Source organism: Crocuta crocuta, unplaced genomic scaffold (genome assembly GCF_008692635.1).
Source record: "Crocuta crocuta isolate KB4526 unplaced genomic scaffold, BGI_CrCroc_1.0 scaffold811, whole genome shotgun sequence".
Classification (NCBI taxonomy): domain Eukaryota; kingdom Metazoa; phylum Chordata; class Mammalia; order Carnivora; family Hyaenidae; genus Crocuta; species Crocuta crocuta.
In genome coordinates, this window is record NW_027530352.1 from 1,024,391 (window position 1) to 1,045,958 (window position 21,568).

Here is a 21,568-nt window from a genome sequence, read left to right on the forward strand (position 1 = left end):
CAGAAACCACAAACCTTTAGCTGTTCGTCTACGACTCTCGTGACTTCACCAGCCATTGATTCCAGGGTCTCTTGAATTGGACCGGATAACAAGCCACTGGGCCCCGCCCAAGATGTACCACCAACGTGGTATAAGTTTGGTAACAACTGAAATAAAAATATAAACCATTTCTCCATAATTAAATAGGCACCAAAGTCATTGTGGAGTTGGTAAAAAGGGTGAAGAAATATTTTTAGAGATGAGCTATTCTTGACCAAAGGCTCTTTATACAGATTTAGAAACTGGGGTCCAGCTTTGAAACTGTAACAGTACATTAGCTCTGTGCCCCTCGACGTCTTTCTCTGGGGCACGAACATTCAAGGCCCTCCTGCTCGGGACACCCAATAACTGTGTGAGAGCAGAGCTGGGACCAGGCCCCAGGCTTTCTGACCCCCGCAGTCCTTTCCCCGCGAAGTCACACTTTTGGAACCAAATTCTACTCTGAAAGAAGCTTCCTTTAGAGGTGACAGAGGGGAGTTTCATGCAATCAGCTTGGAAGCAGAATGGCTGAAAGTGAGTTGTGGCTCACTGAAATCACAACTCTACCTCCTAGTTATTCAGGGCTTGAATGCACTTTTTATTCTACTCTACTTTTCATTCTGTGTGTTGATTACCAGTGATTAACCCTGGGCACACAAAGGAAGTGATGATGAGCTCTGTCCACTTTGCCTCTTGTTAAGAACCTCAAAACTGAAACTGGGGAGAAAGATGAAAAAAAGATGGAACTGGTTTCTAAAATGGAGATTAAAACAAATGTTTTTATCACGTAAGATTCTCACGTAACCTGACGTGCAACTCACCGTTTTAGAATTCTTAGCATCGCGCATGAGCCTTTCTGCTGATTTTAAATCTTCCTGGACAGCATCTCCTGCACAGTTTCGTAAAGAGTTGAGATGGTCCTGTACTTTCACACATATTCTGTCGATCATCTGAAACATGCCGTCAAAAGGGCAGCCAGCATCCGAGACAGCACAGCCGACATTACAAGGGGAGGAAACAGAATGAATGAGGACAAAAATGTCTTCTAAGCAGAACATTCGAGAAGGTAGCTCACAGCCAATTATTCACTTATCTTTTCATATAAGAAGACTTAGGCAACATTAACTCCAGTACAACATCTCAGGGACTTCAGTCCCTCTCCCTGCCTTAGGAAACGCAGCATATAGAACAGAAGTGCATACTTCCTGACGATTCGGAATTTCGTAGCTACTCGGTGACATTTAGCTAGACAGTAACTCTCCTTCATTAATTTTTATTGGGTACCCTCTGTGTCAGACATAGTGCTAGGTACTGAGGAAACAGAGAACCAGAGTGTGCAATCTGGAGATGGCTGAAATGACTACAAAATGGTGCCCACAGCCAGTTGGTCTCAATATTATAGGATCGTAACACGGCTGAATTAGTATTTTTAAAACTAATTCAATTCTATCAGGTACTTTTCCGTAGAAATTAAAAGCCACCCCCAAGAAAGCATGTTGAGGGTCTATTATATTAGCATAGGCAATGATAAAGTTAATAACATTTAGTTTTTATTCCATTAAAGCCTCTCTCCAGGGTTAATTGCATCTGAATTATTTTCAGTTACTCCATGGACTTAAATATGAACCCCAAAGGAAAGTGATAGATCACTACTGTAGACAAAAAATACTGCAGAAGGGTAAGATTACTGTATTTGTTCCTCCGGTTCCTCCAGTATTTTGATCAGAACTACAGGCTATTTCGTGTTCTTAAAAAATAGTTAATTCTTCCAGAGACCTTATATATCCAGAGTCTCATCCCATCTGATAATCCATTTGGCAGAGGTGACAATCTAGCATTATGTTTATTTAAATTCATGCTTGCTCTGTTTTCAATTATATCCTATAACAACTATCAGAAGCCAACGTCAGCTCTCCTTCCTCCATAAATTCTGCGATAATAGAAATTTCACTGCACTGCTCAGAAGACTTAAGGTCTGACTACATCTCATCTGCCTTCCTCTTCTAGAAAGTCAGGTTCATAACATCTCTCCTGTCTTCCTCTCTAGTGTATTATGAGGAGAACCCGGTAAAATAACACTACTCAAAGCGCCTATGCCCTTGACAAAGGGCCACTGATGTCAACATTAATGTACACGAAGAAGAGCTCCTATTACTATAAAACGTACTGAGGTTACAGAAGCGGGGCCCCTGGTGCTCCCCACAAGGAAAGGAGGCTCCATGAATAATGCTTCTAGCTAATAGCTAAGGTCGTAGGCAGTGAGAGCTTCACTTTCTGCATTTTCACAGAAAATTCCCGCAGAGAACTAACTGTATGTTTTTAAGACTCTTCTTAATTGACGTAAATGCTAACTCTTCTCACTGTTGTATTGATCTGTGCTTCCTGAGGCAAAGAAGGTCATCTATAATTCATATCTTACCAAGAAGGAATACTCAATTTCACAAGACAAATAAACCACATACTAAGAAAGGAACTGATATATGTCTCAGGCCACCCAAGACTGATTTGAGAGGCATGTGGACAAAGCACTAAGTTGGCTGTCCTGAATAACCAGGGTACCAAAGACACTCCTGAAACGCATGCCACTTGGCAGCCTCCGAGGAGACAAGTTTCCAGTGAGCTCACCACACCATGTTCTTTAAGTGGAACTTTTAAAATTACATCCAAAAGAAACATAAAAACTTAGTTCAATTCAAATAAGGCACACAACCTCACAAGTCTCAAAGAGGCTTCTGAGCACATTCTTGCTAAGGTTGAGAACAGCCCCACGGATCACGTCCACATCCTCCACAACCAAAGAGCTCAAGGCCCAGAAAAGTTAACCTACAGAAGACGACAGAGTGATTCCACGGAGGGTGAATTTAAAATCAAGGATTGTGACTATCAGTTCAAATGCATGTTCCTAAGGTACACAAATGTGCAAAAGAATGGAGACTAGAGGCTGAAAGACTGTCATCCCTTGGGCTGGACCATCAAATGACTCATGGTGGGTGGCGGCACCCAGGCTCTGACCTTCCCCACCCCAGGGTTCCTCTCTGCTCAAGCAGCCTGGAAAAGCTGTGGACCGCCACCAATTGAGAAGCTCAACTCCTGAGGAAATGGGTTCTGTCATTCTTGAACACAGTCTCCGCTGAGTCCCAATCTGTCTTCCCATGTCCTTCCTACAGGCCCCACGTCTTCCCCTGGAGGACACGCCAGAGGACGCATCAGAAGCTCTCTCCCACGGGGCCGTCCTGCACATGCTTGAACACAGCTACCTTTTCTTCCCTACTCTGGCTGTCTTCAGGGTTCACATTCCCGGTTCCTCTTGCCATTCTACTAGGTGACAGTTCTACAGTCCCCACCCCTCTCCCCAGCCCAAGCCGCTTCTCTGAATTCTCTCTTCCATCTCAGACACTCATGAAATAGACTCCCTCAAGAGATAAGCTGTAACACAGGAGGAGAGGATTGGTAAGCTGAACAGCGCCAGCACCCTCCTTGCTGGAGAAAATACAATTCAACGTAGGACAAGTCACACTGGATTGTCTCACAGCTAAATCACACCATGAACTCATATCACACCTGCTGGGGACGACCTAGGCTTTTCCAGATCTACTGGGCTGTAGAAGCCATGTCACATTCAGGACTTGGAACTATTAGTAACAGATGCCATCTCTGACTGCTCTCCACTTGCTACAATGGTTCTCAGTTCCAGCAAATACCGTATTTATAGAAAATTCTATCTCCTTCCATGTTAATTTCTTTATTCAATTTAAGAGAAGGATACTGCACACCTAAAACAGAATGAGATTCAGTCCCGAATGTGATGTGCCTTTTGCCACCAAGCAACTTTAAAGCCTGGAAGTGGAAAGAAATATTCACAATCAACAGTACCACAAGCTATAAAGTGCTACATAACGCAATATCCATGAGGGCACCACATTCTCTTCACCGCCTAGAAGCTCCCTCTCCCACAGTGGTGCCTGCACATCACAGACTCATAAATACGTATGCAGTGGATTCGGGAAGGATGCAAAATTGTACAAGATTTTAGCCAAGGGAGGGATCACATCTCGTTGAAGCTGAAGGTGGCTTTTCAACTCAGTCATGAAAGACTTGCACAGATTGAGAAAACAGAAAGGAAGTTCAAGCAAAAGACTAAACATAAGCAATGGCACATCCAGACACCTGTTTCCTGATTAGGAACAGAGGCACTTTACTGTGAGAGATGAGACTCGAAAGCTGGCAGGCAAGGCAGTGTGAGACGCAGGCAGAGGCTAAGTAGGCCGCACCCAGAGGTCAAGGCAGGGGCACCGGTCTCCTCCTCCTCCTCCTGCAACCGTGAGGGTCTAAGAATCCTCACCTGGAACACTGTTGGTGACTCAGCCTCCCTGCCTGGTGCAAAGGACATGGGCTGCAGACCGCAGAAGGGGATGAGGCAGGTGGGCACACCCGTTCTCACAGTACTTGTAAGAGAAGAGGCAGCAGTGAGCTCATAAACAGCCGAGTAAGGGGGCTGGCAGTGGGACTGGAAAGGAAACAAGTGGACAGACACGCGGAAGGTCCACGGGTGGCCACAGTGACCGCTGGACAGGTTCGTCAAGGGAAACGGCCAAGGTGACCCCAGGGGTTCTCTCCTCAGTGAATGATGATGCCACTAAGATAAATGATACAGTCAGGAGTTCCAAGGGCCAAGTTTCATCTTAGTGACCCTGTATCTCAGAGATGCCAAATGAGTGGTTGAAAAGATAAAACTTTCTGGAAAGAAACAAGGATAGACCCAGGAGTCCTCCACAGATGAGAGCATTAAAATGGTAACAGTGGATGGAATAGCTAAAGGAAATGAGCACTAAGTACAAAACTTAGACAAAGGCTTGCATTTGGAAGATGAAAGGGTAAAGAGTCTTGTAGAAAGGAGACAGATAAGAACCTAGAGTGGCAGAGAGACATGCCAAACAGCACACTGTCACCGAACCAGGCAGCGAGTCTTAGGAAAGATGAGGCAGTTGACAGTGATGATGACGATCACTGTGACAGTAAGAGTAATGGCAGCAACACACACGAACGGTCCCTGGGGGGAACATCTCAGGAACCCTCCCGGCATCTTCAGAATCATCTCCCCATTTCACAGATGAGGAAATCAAGGCTTAAACGGGTTTAAGTACCTAACACCAGTTCACACCCACAGGGAAAGCAGAGCCTGTCCTTAAATCTGGCTTGTCTACACTGTCCTGCCTCCTTTCATTAACAGATGAAGAGGGAGAAAAAGCTTGGGGACTTGGTGACTGGGTCCCCTGGGAGAGCCATGTCAGTATACAGATGGGGACACATGTGGCAAGGTTACAGAGTGACAGGGTTACAAAGGAGTCAGAGAAGGAAGTATAAAAACGACATGAGAGGCGGGAAGAGACTGTGTTGGGTAAATAGCTGTAGGTAATAACACTGCCCTCCCCCTTTTCTTAAATGCTCAGAAAACTTGAAGAGGGAGAAGAGCCCAGTTTTGGCAAACTACGGGCAATTCTGGGCCTGTGCTTATAAATAAAGTTTTATTGGGAGAGCCTCCACATTCACGGCCATATTGGCTGTGGCGGCTCGCGCTCTCCCACAGCAGAGTGGAGCGGAGGCAGGGGAGACCTTCCAGGCTGCGAAGCCGAAACTATTTACTACGTGGTTTTTTACAGAAAAGGTCTGCCCAGTCCTGATGAAGAGAGTGTATGAGGCAGAAGAGAGACTGAAAGCAGAGGTAGGGTGAGGGGTCTTCAGAGGTCCTTCCTAAACAAAGACAGACGGGGGCAGTTATGAGATGCCACGCTCTCATGACAACATTTTACTCCCTTCGGGGTCACCCGGGACGGAGGACTGGCTATGCGGCTGGCAGGGACACTGGTCACACGGCGTCTATTCTTCCTGTATTCAGATTTCGAGAAACTTCGATAAGAAGTTTCAGTAAGAAGGAAATAAATCTCTCCTAACGTGACCGAAACGATTATCGTGTCTGAAAGCTGCTAATCATAATGTCCTATGAAATCTCCGGGGAGAAAAGACGGCAGTATACCTGCTACTTAAGGACTCAGATAATTCAGACTGATGCCTCCCGCGCAGAATTTAACACCCGCGTGACGCCTCCTGTGTGCAATTTCCTCCAGGCTGAGAAGACGACACTTACTTTTAAGAATCAGCGTTAAAGGTTGCTGCAGTAATTTGTTTGGATGGGCAGAGTCCCCTGTGAATGAGGGTAAGTTGGAAGGATATTGTAGTAAGAAAAGCCTGCGTTACGGCAGCTCATAAAGGAACCCAAGGCAAAGGTTCAACGTGAGATCTTAGTGCTCTTGTTGCTTTTAATATTCGCCACTAACACCAGGAATGAGCAGAAAGCCGTAAAGCACTAAGCTTGTCCCTTAAGGCTTGGGTAAAGGCAAATTCTTGTTTCCTTTCTCAAAACTCTCTGTTACTCCACTGATACTCACAGTTAGTATTTTTCTTTTTCTCAACACGCATCACTTTACTTTTTCTTACACCAAGAATATAGGTTTGCTGTAAAGGTTTCAAAGAACACTGTGATGTGTAAGAGAATAAAACTCACCTAATCACACTCCCTGGGAACACAGGACCCTCCCGGTGAACACCCTCTCACAGACCTCTAAGCGGACCTCGGCAGCCTTCCCTATAATTTTGCCTATTTGGACTATTATACATGATGCTTTTATTATGGACCCTTTTCTTTAATTTTCTTCTAAGACAAAGCAATGGCAAAAAATTAAAATGACATTTGTTGTCTCTGGCTCTCTGAAAATAAATAAATGAACTTCAAAAAAATTAAAAAAAAAAAAAAAGGAGGGGTGCTTGGGTGATTCAGTTGCTTAAGCATCCAACTCTTGGTTGGTTTCCGCTCAGGTCTCAGTTTCATGAGTTCAAGCAAGCTGGGCTCTGCACTGACGGCCCGCAGCCTGCTTGGGATTCCCTGCCTCTGTCTCCCTCTCCCTCTCCCTCTCTCTGCCCCTCCCCCGCTTGCACTGTCCCTGTCTCTCTCAAAATAAACTTACAAAAAAATTTTTTTAAATATGGAAAACAACTTAACAATAAACTATTTGTAAAAAAAAAAAAAACACAAAAATTAAAAAAATAAATAAAATGACATTTGCACTAAGATAAGAAAATAGTGTAAACCATTAAAAAATGGTCTCAAACAAGCAACTTTGCCTATCAGTCAGCTCCTCTCACCACCACCCCCCACCCAGATAAACACTTTAGGAAACCTGCTGCTTTTTAAACTCTCCTGGTGGCTCCCATTTTAAAGTTAAGTAGTAGACTTACATTTATATTTTCCTAATTAAGTATTTTATTTTAACTCCAATAGAGTTAGCTATATTTGCATTTTTGATCTAAGAAGAACAGATGGGGTGCCTGGTGGCTCAGCTGGTTAAGCATCCAACTTCAGCTCAGGTCATGATCTCACAGTCTGTGGGTTCAAGCCCCGCGTCAAGCTCTGTGGTGACACCTCAGGGCCTGGAGCCTGCTTTGGATTCTGTCTCCCTCTCTCTCTGGCCCTCCTCCATCCATGTTCGGTCTCCCTCGCTCCCAAAAACAAACAAAAAAAATTAAAAATATTTTTAAATGATAGAAAAGAGGCTGATTCCATGAAACAAAAACTAAAATTTCAGGGGCGCCTGGGTGGCTTAGTCGGTTAAGCGTCCGACTTTGGCTTAGGTCATGATCTCGCGGTTTGTGGGTTCGAGTCCCGCATCAGGCTCTGCGCTGACTGCCAGCTCAGAGCCTGGAGCCTGTTTCAGAGACTGTGACTCCCTCTCTCTCTGACCCTCCCCTGCTCATGCTGTCTCTCTCTCTCTCTCTCTCAGAAATAAATCATTAAAAAAAAATTTTAAAGTGCATTTTTAGCATAAGAATCAGCCTACATTTTCCTCCCTCTATGTCTGCCCCTAAACTCTACTTCAGTTTCTTGTCATTTTCAGAAACCAGTTCTTACTGTCCCACTGGGGATGATTCAAAGGACAGAAATCCCAACGTCCCCTGCTGGGAATGTCCCTCGAGAGCGAGTAGGAGACACCGGCGCCCTCTCACCTGCTGTGTGGTGCTGGTGACGATACCCTGCTGCAGACGGTAGGCTTGCTCTTGAAGGTATTTTCTGGTCTCGTGATTCCGGAGCAGATAGTTTTCTATCTGAAAATCAAGCACACAGACCTCTCAAGAACACATGTGGAATCAGCAGAGAGTGACACAGCCAGGTGCTGAACTTGAAACCAAAGCACGGATTCACAATCCCACCTGTGTCCTGACCCCATACAACCCCAGACATGGGAAACTGGCTGTCACTGTGATGCATTCTTGGTGTCTGAGTTCAAAATGTGACTTGCAGGTAATGGGAGTGTTTTCACACGCCTCAGTAGCTGACGAAGATCGGCAAGGGTTTCAGCGCTCACACAGTTGGAGGCCCCATCCAGTGACGCCTTGCTTTACCCACTCAACAGTTCCAAAGCTAAATAAATATCCCCAAGGATATAATACATATTATAATTGCTATCATCTTTGGAAACCATAAAGCAGAACAAAATGTATCTTTCTACTAAACATAAATGAAGGAATTTTAAAAACGAAAAGATCCCTGAAATGAAACATCATTAAAGTGACACATTAAGACCAGGACATTTTATTACACATTAATAAATGTGGATGGTACCCTCTGAACCTCTCAGCCTTTATGTGGCAGAATCTACCAGCACTGAGAAAATTCTCTCTTTTAAAGGAAAAAAAAGGAGAAAACAGGCACATGTTTGAAGGATACAGGCTGTCACAATTCAAAGACATATACTAGTTTTGTTAATCCATGGGATTTTCATATTATCTCAAAAAAGGGACTGATTTTAGCAAAAGTTGAGAAAATAAATAAACGAATTTCCACAGAAAATAACACTTGAAGCTGCTTGACCATCTGTATTTTTATACACAATCTCCTATTAAAAATTCAAACATACAAATGATAACTAGATTGAAATGAAGTGTTTAAGAACAGCATGCAATGGGCATATGTTGAACAAGAACTGCAGGCTTAACCACTGAAACTGATGGACGCCTCTGAAGATGTCTGTAAAGAGTGATTTGAGATGGGTAATTGCACCATCTGGGTTTTTTTTCAGTTGTCGTTTTCATTTGTTTTTAATAACACCACTTAACCATTTGGCTTTTAATTTGTCACTAGTTCCCTGGCTAAGAACTTCTAACAACTGTGAGGCTGTCAGTATTATTACACTTTTGTTTTAATTTTCCATATGCTAAAATGACTACTACTTAATACCAATTAGGGACAATTAAAATACATATTATAATTACTCTCATCTCTGGAAACCATAAGCAGAACAAAATGTACCTTTTACTACACATAAACGAAGGAATTATAAAAACGAAAAGATTCCTGAAATGAAACATCATTAAAGTGGCACATTAAGACCAGGACATTTTATTACACATTAAGGCCAAGACATTTTATTACATTAATTTTAGCTTGCTGCTTCCTGAAGAGTCATCTCTTTCCAAGGTGACATTACCGTCGATGGCAAATGTTTTTGCTAAAAAACCAGATTCTTGCCTGAAGTATGACAGGCACACTGCTGCCACCCAGCTTTGGGTGCTTTTGCTTTGTTATTCGTTCTTTTACATTTGGCCTCATTAAGCACTGGCTGGGGGCTGGTTGTGAGAGCTTGTTTACGTAGGAGGCCCAGCTCATGCATAAGCCAGGCACCCAAGGCTGCCCCACGTGTTTCCAGGGCCTTCCCAAGGGCCACCAATGATGCTGCACAGACTAAGCTTGGATGGAATGTTTTTTTAGAAATATATTCAAAGCTCATTCCTAAAAGCCAGTACAAGGAAAAGGAAGAGTAACACTGTTTCAGTCACTTTACTATTAACCACACACACGTCACTGCTGAAAGTATTCGCCATCTTGGATGAGCAGGACAAACCCTCCTTCCCTGAGACGTTCCAGAAGAAGGACAGAGAACCCACCTCCCAGAGGCTGAGGACAGAGGGCATGACTGAGATCAATTGGGGGCCAGGGGGGAGGAGGTGGGGTCTAAAGTGTCATACTGTGTTTGCCAGGCCCCCTAGGCTGCGGTGACCTAGAAGGCCATCTGGAGTCTACTGACAGCTCAGTCTCACTGCTGAAAATAGCTGAAAACAGCAGTGACACAAAAGGCCTTAGACGTGTACTCTAATGAGGCAATTGTACAGTATAAAAAAAACCCCAAAAATCCCCCAACTTATAAAGATTGAGTTCCAGGATCACAATATTGTTCTTTAGCAGAGTAAAATTAAAGAGCTTATTTCTTCTAGGGGACAGAGTTCTGTTAAAATGGAAACTTGAATATATTGAAGCATAGTAAGTAGTACAGGAAAAAAATGAGAAATACCCATTTTCATTTAAGAAAACACAAATTTTAAATTTTTTAGTGGTAATTTTTGAGAGAGAGGATGCAAGTGCATGTGCAAGTGGGGGAGGGGCAGAGAGGTGGGCCCGATGTGAGGCTCGAACTCACAAACTGAGAGATCATGACCCAAACCACAGTTGCATACACAACCGACTGAGCCACCCAGGTGCCCCTACAACACAAATTTTATAATTAACATATTTACTTATGATGTATTTGTATTTGTTCTGTTTCTTTTATTTTCCCCTTTTTCTGGTTTCTCAGTATTGTATATGACTACATCTTTCTCTCCTTACTGAATATATTAATTACGCTTCTTTTTAAAAAGTTTTTAGGGGCACCTGGGGGGCTCAGTCAGTTGAGCGCCCGACTTCAGCTCAGGTCACGATTGCACGGTTCCTAGGTTCAAGAGTCACATCAGGCTCTGTGCTGACAGCTCAGAGCCTGAAGCCTGCTTCGGATTCTGTTTCCCTCCCTCTGTGCCCATCCCCCCCCCTCGCTCTCTGTCTCTCAAAAATAAACATTAAAAAATGTTTAAATAAAAAATAAAATAAAATTTTCAGTGGTTGCCCTAGACTTTGCAATATGCAACTATTCCACGCCCACATCACAGAATGCTGTGCCACTTTGCAAGCGCTGCAGGATCCTTATAAGAGAGCATCATCAATCTCTCCTCTCACCCCTTATAGCACCACTGACTCTGCATGTCTTCATTTCTCCTTTACGTTTGAAGAAAGATGTTGCTAGATACAGATTTCTAGGTTGCTAGATTTTTTTCTTTCAAACTTTAAATATTTCAGTCCACTTTCTTCTTTTTTTAATTAAATTTTTTAAAATTTATTTTTGAGAGAGAGACAGAGACAAAGACAGAGCATGCGCAGGGCAGGGGCAGAGAGAGAGACACAGAATCTGAAACAGGTTCCAGGCTCCAAGCTGTCACCATAGAGCCTGATGTGGGGCTTAAACCCACGAAATGCGAGATCATGAGCCCAAGTTGGACGCTTAACTGAGTCACCCAGGAGCCCCAGAGCCCACTTTCTTCTTGTTTGCAGGATTTCTGATGCAAAGGCTGATATAATTCTTATCCTTATTTCTCAGTATGTAAGGAGTTTTTCACCCTGTCTGCCTTCTTTCAAGATTTTCTCTTGTATTTGGTTTTTTGCAGTTTAAATATGGCATGCCTATATGTAGATTTCTTTGATATGTATCCCGCTTGGTGTTCTCTGAGATTCCTTGATCTGTGATTTGGTGTCGGTCACTAATTCTGGGAAATTCTCAGCCATCATGATTTCAACTATTTCTTCCGTTCCCTTGAATTTCTTCTTCTTCGGGCATTCTCATTCCACGGGTGTCACTGTCCCATAGTTAGGGAATATTCTGCTCTGGTGTCTCCCCCATTCCTTTTTCCTTCGTTGCTTTTCTGTTTGGGAAAGTTTCTACTGACATATCTTCAGGCTCAACAGTTCTTTCCTCAGCTGTGTGCAGTCCACTAATGAGCTCATAAAAGGCATTTCTCATTTCTGTTACGGTGTTTTTGATGTCTAGTTATTTCCTTTTCATTTTTTTCTTAGAGTCTCTATCTCTCTGTCTACTTTTCCATTACAGCCCTCAACACACTAATCAGTGATTTTAAATTCTCTGGTGATTCCAATATCTGTGTCAAACTGAGTCTGGTTCTCATGTTTGCTTTATCTCCTCGTACCGTTTTTCCTGCCTTTTAATGTGGCTTGGATTTTTTTGGGCAAAAACTGGATATGATGTACCTGGTAATAGAAACTGAGGTAATCAGGCTTTTAATATGCTATTTTATGTTAATCTGGCTAGAAGCTGGGTTATGCGGAATGTCTGCCATAGCTGTATGTGTAAGAGGCTTTAACTTCTTCCCATGTCCTGTTTTTATCTCCCTAGTTATTTGGGGGTTTCCCTAGAAACCCCTTCTTAAACAGAGCGTCTGACAGGTTTGCTCAACTGTAATCCATTACTATACTGATGGGGTACTGAGGTGTTGCAGGGAATCATTCTGTATTGTTATGATTATATTTAGGGTTTAGTGGGCCCGAGTCCCTGGGCTGTGACCTGCTGAAGTGTTTCTTGGCCATGTTTTTTCTTCCCTTACTTGAAACAGGAAGGCTAGAGGGGCTGGGCTTGCTGAACTCTCTTCCACTAGGTCAGATAAGTGTAAGCCTTTGGTCCAGACAAAAGCACCCTCTGGGTGGATTTCAAAATGGTTACCTGTCTCTTTCTCCCGGCCAGAAACACGAAGGGATTTTTCTCGGGTCTTTCCCACGATAACTTGGTGGGGCTCTTAAAGGGGAGGCCCATGAGAGGGTTAGGGCCTCGCTAAGACGGGGCCCCTGGCAGTTTTGAACTCCTCAACCCATCTACACTGAGCCTCCGGCAATTCCTCAGTTGCCATTTAGGCATTCCTCTGAGTCACCGCGCCCATCAGCTTCTGTCCTTGGGTCGCCACTCTCAGCTCTGATTCTCCGGGATCCTCTGTATCCCCAACCGCCCGGCTCCCACGGTGACCGTTCACTTTGCAGCCTCAATTCTCTGAAGGATCTAAGGAGTCACCGATCTCCTGTCTGTTCGGCTTTACTTCCTGTTGTGAAGATGGGAGTGGCCAGTGCCAAGCTCCTCACCTGCCAAGTCTGAAACCAGAAGCCTGGTATCTCTAGGACGTGTCTTTTGTTACAAGTTGCCAAGATCTTTGGGAGAAAATATAAAGCCATCTAACATTTTTATGTTGCTCTGTGGTTTATAAATTGCCTCTCACAGACACTACCTGGTTCGGTCCCCATTAGCACCACAGGCAAATTATTTGGTTATCCTGCCTTTCGATTTTCTTATGTGCAAAATGGGGCTTTAACAAACCTATCTCATGGATTTACTTTATAGATTACCGGTGTTAATTTATGTAAGGCACTTATAACAGTGTCAGACACCCAGCATGAATTGTATGTTAAATGTCAGCTAAACATAGTTACTGTCTAGCTGTATGTTTTATACAGATGAAACCAAGTTCAGAAAAATTAAGTAACTTACGGGAGTCACAAAGCTGAAAAGAGTTTGATCTAGTCAGATCTTCTGAATGTGAATCTTGGATGATTTCTGTGGCCACATCACAGCCTTCCCTGCCCCCAACCCCTAACCTTATTCTCTTTTATCCAACAAAGTCTAAGCAGCAACCAACATGCATGCCACGTACTGTACCAGCTGCTGAAAAATCTAAAAAGAAGAAAAATACATAGGCTCTGCCTTTGACGAGTTCATAGTCACCAGGAGAAAAAAATAATGGAGTCAGGTAACTTCCTCGATGGCACAAAGCCAGGGACAGCCAAGCACAGGAAATTCTGAGGAGCCTCCCACACGGGGGAGGAAGAGGCTCCGAGGAGTCTTCCCGACAAGCGGACACCTGTCTTCAATCTCAACAGACACGCACAGTGGGGGGACATATGAGGATCACTGAGATCAGAGCCGGATTCTCAGATTTGTAGCCAAGGAGAGCTCGTACGGATGCAGGTTGCTGAGTCCCACCCTCATTTCTGAGACCCACGAATCTGCATCTCTAACAAGATCCCGAAAGTAGAGCAAAGCAAAGAGGCGGGGCCGGTAAGATATGAGGTGGCAGGGGGCAGGAAGTGGATCCTGGGCAGAATTTTATGCCAATTCAAGGAGAGCAGGCTTTATTCTAAAAGCCACTGGGGAGGGATGGACTGGGGAGAGTTGGGCTGACGATGTTAGTCTGTTCCAATGTGCCGTGAAATAAGATGGCTCTTTGACAGACAAGAGGAGGTAATGATCCTGATGAGAAATGATGAGGTTTGAACATGAGCATCTGTAATACGAAGAGATGGGAATAGATCTAATCAAGGGGTTGATGCTACAGAATCTAAATTTGATGACTCTTCATGGCTGTGGAAGACGCAGGAAAGAAAAGTCAAGCTTGTGAGGCTGGACGGTCCCACCAGACGAAAGGACAAAGAGGGAGGAAAGATTTCAAAGACTCCCCAGCTACCACTATAGTAAAGGCGGGGTAGGCTTCTTGGGATGGGAAGTCCTTGAGCATATGTAAAAATCAAGAAGGATAACCATAACCGCAGAAAGAGAAGGACGGAGATACGGCAGAGTGAGAGACTCACTCCTAGGGCAAGTTCCCACACAGGCAGAGACGGTGGGGTCACAGGCACCACAGATGGCTGGACTTTGAATGGGGACATCCCGATCATCCTCCAGGGTTGCCAGAAAGGAGGTTGGAATACGCACGGGATTAAACACATTTATAAACAAAGATGGTAAAAAGAGATCTCATTCATATCCTACATTTCTTAATAAGGAAGGAAGGTTCTAGCTGGGGAGGATAAAGGTTGTGCTAGCTGACATTCAGTTCCACACACTCTCTGAAGGACGCACAAGACGTTCTCTGTGCGTAAGCTCTGGCAGGCTGATGTTGTAAGGATGTGATTCCACTTAAATTCCATGACCAATTCTCGTCTTTCTTAGGTTATTCCTCCCTTAACCATGCATTGCCAGTTATGATCGCCAAGAATATAAGCTCATGTGAAAAAAGCTTTGTAAAATACAAAGTACTGGTCATATGTTCAGAAATATTCCTAAGAGAACTCAATTCAAACGCGAAATTATAATTAAGCTATTGAATCTCCAATACCTTTTGCAAGGCCTCTTCTGTTTTTTCAGGGTTTGTTTTTAGAGCTTGAGACGCATCATACATAGGAATTGGCATAAATCTCAGTGTGTAGTTCCTAGAAAAAGGAGAAAGCCATGTTTATTTAGAAATAACATCCTACCAAGGTGCCTGGGTGGCTCAGTTGGTTAAGTGTCCAACTTGTGCTCAGGTCATGATCTCATAGTACATAGGTTCAAGCCCTGCATTGGGCTCTGCACAGACAGCTCAGAGCCTGGAGCCTGCTTCAGATTCTGTGTTTCCCTCTCTCTTTCTCTGCCCCTCCCCAAGTTGTGCTCTGTCTCTCAAAAATAAATAAATGTTAAAAAAGGAAGGAAGGAAGGAAGGAAGGAAAAGAAAGAAAGAAAGAAAGAAAAGAAAGAAAAGAAAGAAAGAAAGAAAGAAAAAGGAAGAAAGAAAGAAAGAAAGAAAGAAAGAAAGAAAGAAAGAACGAACATCCTAAGGCCTTAACTAAACACTCTTTTTTAAAACCCAGAGACAGCTACCAGACTGTCTTAGAAAATTCTAAGCCAACAGACTATCTTAGGGCCCCATATTACAGGCCCGCCTTCTCAGTCCCCGTGTGCCTGGTACCACGGGCAACCTCGTCAGTTGGCGCAATTTTGTAAGACACACGATGGTGAGGTGCCTGGCTTTGTTGGTTTCAAAACCAGATTTTCAACCTGGGACTGCAAAGACGGATGGAGAGAAAGGCCGGTAGAGAAGTCCGCCAGCAGCTTGCTACGTGGGCTTTAGCGGTCAGCAGCTCGGAACGTAGCCCGAGGACCACGGTGATGACGTGTCAAAGTCAGATCCAGACGGATAGAGGAAAACCACAAATGAAAGCAGAGTGCCTGCGTGCACAGCAAGACATCAGCAGCCACAAGAGTCTGCTTCGGCTCTGTGCCCCTACGACACACGTAAGAAGCCCAACAGCAGCGCTGTCTTCAGAGAAGCTGCTTCACTCGGGCCTCCCGCCCGCCTCCACCCCCTGACCTCTGCAGGTCCCCGTGGTCTGATTCACACGTGGCCACGTCCACTGGGCTCTCAACTCCAGATGAAGCCACTGGCAGAAAATCATGTCCGTACATTATCCCCCACTGCTGACCAGCTGGAGAGATGCCAGAGTGCAAGGTGGAGTCATCTTCGTGGGACGAAACCACACCCACCTCGGAGTCTGCACCCTCACTTTTGACCTTGACCTTGCTACAAGTTGCCAGGTGCCCGCACTCATCCTCAAACTGGCCCCGGAGAAGCCTCCTCTCTCCCACCCCAAGCCCCCTGCCCACTCCCACCACAGGACACTCAGGAACAATGACCTCTGGGTCACACGGTGACAAGTGGGGTGTTCTCCCAGAGCACTGGGACCGCAAGGTCACAACTGCCTTGTCCTAGGTCTCTAAACACTAAGCAGCACTCACAACGTGATTCCTGGGGATATTCAGGTGACCTCTGCTAGAAGAGTAAGCCAACAACGAATTCCTAACATAAGGTACTAATCACGAAAAACTAAGAGAAAATAGGCAATCATCCTAATAACAGCAGTCATCTATATGGCTGTTATCTGACGGAAAAGGTGCTTCAGTCCAACTGAGGACAGCTTAACCTACAAGAGCCAGCAAAGAAAAAGGCTGTTACTGGGGCGCTGGGTGGCTCAGTTGGCTAAGTGTCTGACTCTTGATTTCAGCTCCAGTCACAATTTCATGGTTCGTGAGACCACGCCCCATGTAGGGCTCTGTGGTGGCAGCGTGGAGCCTGCTTGGGATTCTCTCCCTTCCTCTCTCTCTCTGTCCCTCCCCTGGTCTCTCTCTCTCTCAAAATAAATAAATAAACTTAAAAAAATTATTTAAAAATTTTTTAAATGTTTTATTCATTTCTGAGAGAGAGAGAGAGAGAGAGAGAGAGAGACAGCGTGAGCAGGGGAGGGTCAGAGAGAGAGACACCGCTCCAGGCTCTGAGCTGTCAGCACAGAGCCCCGATGCGGGGTTCAAACCCACAAACCATGAGATCATGACCTGAGCCCAAGTAGGACACTCAGCCGACTGAGCCCCCCAGGCTCTCCAAGAAATTATTAAAAAAAAGAAAGAAAAACGCTGTTATTTCTATCACTTCAATGTTTACCTTAACTTTGTTTTAGCAAAACTGTTTTGTTTGGTTTAAGAGGAGCTCGCCAAATGAAACGCAGAGACACGAACATATCTTTTTTGCAGCTGTGAAGAGTTTCCCCTCCCTCGTCCCACCACGATCGTGCTCCTGAACCTGCACACTTTCTTTAAACAACCTGTGATGCTGAGCCTGGTGTCTTGGAGCACAGCACACCTGACAGCCTGTCCCCCGGGGAGCCCTTCCGTCGTCTGGAGATGGTGGGTTCTGGGGGATGCATGCTCCTGGCTTCTCCCAAATCCAGCGTGGGCTGCAGCCTACCCGGGTGGCAACTGTGACCCCATGGCTAGATCAGAACCCTGGGATTTAGAACTGGAAGGCACTTCGGGTAATTTACTCCGACTTCCCCACTTTATACAGAAGCATTGATCAGAAGGGTGCAGTGCTCTGCTCAAGAGGAAAGGCTTGTTGACGCCGGAGCCATAGACTGACCGGAGAGCTCTGGATTCGAGGCCCAGGGCGGTATCCATGATGCCATGGTGGGCACGAGAGCCCCGCCTGGAAGGCCTCATACATGAAGGGGCATCTGGGAGAAGAACACAAGTAACAAGGACGCCAGCCTCTTCCCCAGGGGACTGGCTTTTATGCTGCTAGCTCCGTATTTCCCGCCCACATCTTGTGACCTCTCCTTTTTAATGCTGTAAATCCTCTTTGGTCATGTCTGTCTTTAGAATACAATATGAGGGCTGAAGAGCTCGCAAAGAACCAGACTTCTAGAATTTCTTCCAGCCATCTTTGTATCATTGCCTCATTTCGTTTACTGGGAAAGTAAATGTGACAATTAATAATAACTGCAGACTTTAGTTACTACGGCAATAAAGCCTTTTATGGTAATGAGACAAATCAGCCTGCTGCTTCTCAATTTCATTAAAAAAACGTTTTATTAAATTTCTTTAATGTTTACTTATTTTTGAAAGAGAGACAGAGAGCAAGAGTAGGGGAGGGGCAGAGAGAGAGGGAGACACAGAATCCGAAGCAAGCTCCAGGCTCCCAGCTGTCAGCACAGAGCCCGACGCAGGGCTCGAACTCACACACCACGAGATCATGACCTGAGCTGAAGTTGGATGCTCAACCGACCGGGTGCCCCACCGCAATTTTGTATTTATTTTCTGGACCTCAGCTTTCTTCTCTTCACTGGATACAGAGTTGTCATAACGGGCAAAATAAAGCAAAACCCGATGGAAACAGAACGTGGAACTACCACAGAAGACAAGCTGACCGTCCTGTGGTCACGTTTCACCGCCCGATGGTGCATCTCTGCCCTCACCGAACACAGGAAGCCATTCGCACCGGAAGGAAGTTGATGCTTTCCCAGCTCCCGCAGCTGGTTAGGAGCTCGGCTAACTCAGACCCGGACCTTCTGATTCCCAGTCCAGTGGCCCTAACAGTGGCTAACAGACACCACTGGTGCCTGTGGTGTTTCAGACAGACGGCCTGACACACTTACTTCTCCATGGCAACAGCTATATCCTGAAAGCCTTGTGCGGTGATGTTGTTCTTGTCCCAAATCACGGTCCTGTTTGAAAACCAAATCACAGGAATGATCAGACATTCAGCCGCAGAGGAAATAATTCTGCCCTGAAGACGAATTCTCGCAGACAACATTATGTAGGTATTTTAGCACAGTAAGCAAGGAAGAACATTCAACTCAGTTGTTAGCAGAGCAAGGATGAGCATTTCCTCCCACATTAGGTGCTTAACTCATTTACTGCTCACGTAGTATGAAAAAACCATACTCGAACAGCACACTCATTAACGTACCATTAACTTACCGGATGCTGTGCAGCCAGAAGACGACAGAACCTGATTTCTCAGATACTCTCCCTCTATTCTGCAAGTAATATTCTAATATCCACATCTGGAGCTGTTTATAAAAGATGCTAAAGAGTCCCTTGTCCAAACCAAAGAATTTCAGGTAATGAGACTTTTTTCCATCCTAAACAACTAGAAGGGATCCTGTCATATCATCTTATGTTTCCATCATGGCCCTGAGGTGCTAGGATCAGCCATCTCAGGTCCTGCGCTCACTGGTAAAGCCTCCGTTTCTATAAATAGAAGGCTGTTTACTTTTTAAACACAAAATCTATTTTGGAAGAGAAGTACCATTTTACTTTGAGAATGTGAGTACTTCAGAGGTATTTTAGTGTTTGTCAGCTCACCTGACACACGAACCAGCGTTTAGCTGTCTGACCCAAGAATCACACCCCTAATTGGTTTCCCTTCCTGATCCCCAGTGACCTTCTTTACACATACCCTGACCTTCAGAGAAAAGTTCTACAGTATCTGGCTTCTGGCTTCAGTTTAGACAGAAGGTTCAGGAGAGCAAGGGAAGCATCCGGAAACATCAAGAAAGAGCCCCTGAAGAACAATGTGAATCAACTCTTCATTAACCAGACTGCCAGATTAGGTAGCGGTGGGATCTGTCCGAAGGACGGCTGGCGCCGTGGTCCTTAATAGAGTGGTTACCACGAAGCTAGTCCTTAAGAAAAGCCACACTTGGAAACACTACATGTGGAGGAAAGCCACTAAACAGAATAGTTAGCAGCCATTCATGAACTTGCCTTTGAACCAGTGAACCTGTGTCCCTTGGCTTTTAAGCCTTTATACGGGCAGCAGTGGGGAGGGAGGCAAGATGTCGGGCTCACTGCCAAGTACAGGGAAGCGCCTCATTTGGCTCCTTCGGTCTCTCAGCTCTGCTCACTGGCACTGCCTGCATAACCCTCCTGTGCTCCTCTGCTGTCCGCGCACAGCTGTCCACCCTGGTGTCAAGGAGGACACCGTACCGGTTCCCGGTCAGGCTTCAGGGCACAATGCAAATCTTTAAGACAACAGTCCGTACAACTCACTGGGTCTAAATGTGGGACACCCTCCCCCCTCTACACTTTGACAAAAAGACTTGCAAACTGTTGCCTCTTCTCCCCACTTGGCCCGATGGGAAACTCAGCCCCCACTGGGACACGGTCAGCTTTCCAATGCTTGGGGGCCAGAATCTTCTCCAGGGCTTTCTAGGGCCCTCCTTAGGGCAAGCACCCATGCCCCAGGGCCGAGCACCAGACCCGCGTACCTGAGCTTGGTGTTGATCTGCAGCGCCTTGGCCAGCATCTTCGCTCCCATGTCCCCCATTCCGTTCCCACTGATGTCCACTTTGGTCAGGGAGGTGTTACTTCCCAGGGCATTGATGATGATGGTGACCTCGGTCTTGAGCTTCGAGTCAGCCAGGGATAAGGACTGCAGAGGCTGTGGAGGGAACGATGAGTCTCACCGAGGCAGCCACCACTCTCGGTGCCCCATTCCATGGAGAAACCACCAGAGGAGGTTCCCAGTGCGCACACTCCCAAGTGTTGAAATTTCTGGCTAAATGATGCCAATGGATGGGCCCCTGACGGTTCTGGATAAAATGGACCTTTGCAGTCAAACGTGGAGGGCTTGTGTTTCAGGGCTGGACAGTGGTCTTCTCTCTCCTAAGGGAAGCGTGCAAAGATGCCCAGAGGGGCGGATGCCAGCTCTTTTGAAGTACAGGACGGGAAGAAATAAATAAAAATAGTACGAGAAAATTTCCGACCTTCTGTACAGCTAAGCTATCCCTTTTACCCATTTTATTTTTATGCAAGGTGAAATGACATCTTAAAATACTAGCAGAGGACAAATGCAAAATAAAAACCAGCCAAGATTATGAATAGCTGACATTTACCGAACATGTACTATCCTTAACTACTGTTCAAGCTTCTTACATGCATTTTCTCACACGATGGGTTCCCAGCAGCCCGATGCTTATGTATTTCGGTATTCAGTACTGCTGTCCCCATTTCCAAATGAGGCACAGAAAGGTTGAGTGACCCAACCGAGGCCACACAGTCAGAAAGCAGCTGAATGGAACCGGAGTCTGGTTCCATATCTTGTGCTCTGAGCTCCTACACAATGTTGCCACCCGAAGTTTATCCCCGACCTTTGTGATGATCACTCTTAGCTTTATAAGTACCAATCAGAAGACACACAATGTTTTAAAAGAGAGGAAAAGTCAGACATCTGTGACTTTTTTTATTATCATAAGCTGCATGGTGAATCCACACCAGCCCACTCACTGTCCATTTATGCAAAAGACTGAAAGCCACCTGGTCCAGAGGCAGCCAAAAAATGAGGAGGGCTCCCTACCGAGTTCCCTTTTCCTATTTATGTTACCTTCCTACCCCCGTAGGCATCGGAATTTGCAATCCCTGAATTCTGCCATGACTGAAATCATAAAGTGGTGGAAATTCCAGAGCCTGAACCAATGTGGCTCTGAGAG

General features: G+C 45.3%; 1 protein-coding gene across 1 annotated transcript in view; it reads right to left on the minus strand.

Annotated features, from left to right (window-relative positions):
• CARMIL1 (capping protein regulator and myosin 1 linker 1) overlaps positions 1–21,568 on the minus strand; it is a 282,219-nt gene that overhangs the window by 65,329 nt on the left and 195,322 nt on the right. Inside the window, exons 21-26 of the mRNA XM_077765769.1 lie at positions 20,348–20,520; positions 18,731–18,799; positions 15,106–15,199; positions 8,077–8,175; positions 840–968; positions 15–146 (exon numbers count right to left, since the gene is read on the minus strand). Coding sequence (XP_077621895.1) covers positions 15–146; positions 840–968; positions 8,077–8,175; positions 15,106–15,199; positions 18,731–18,799; positions 20,348–20,520 — 696 coding nt within the window. The remainder of the gene's footprint in view (positions 1–14; positions 147–839; positions 969–8,076; positions 8,176–15,105; positions 15,200–18,730; positions 18,800–20,347; positions 20,521–21,568) is intronic.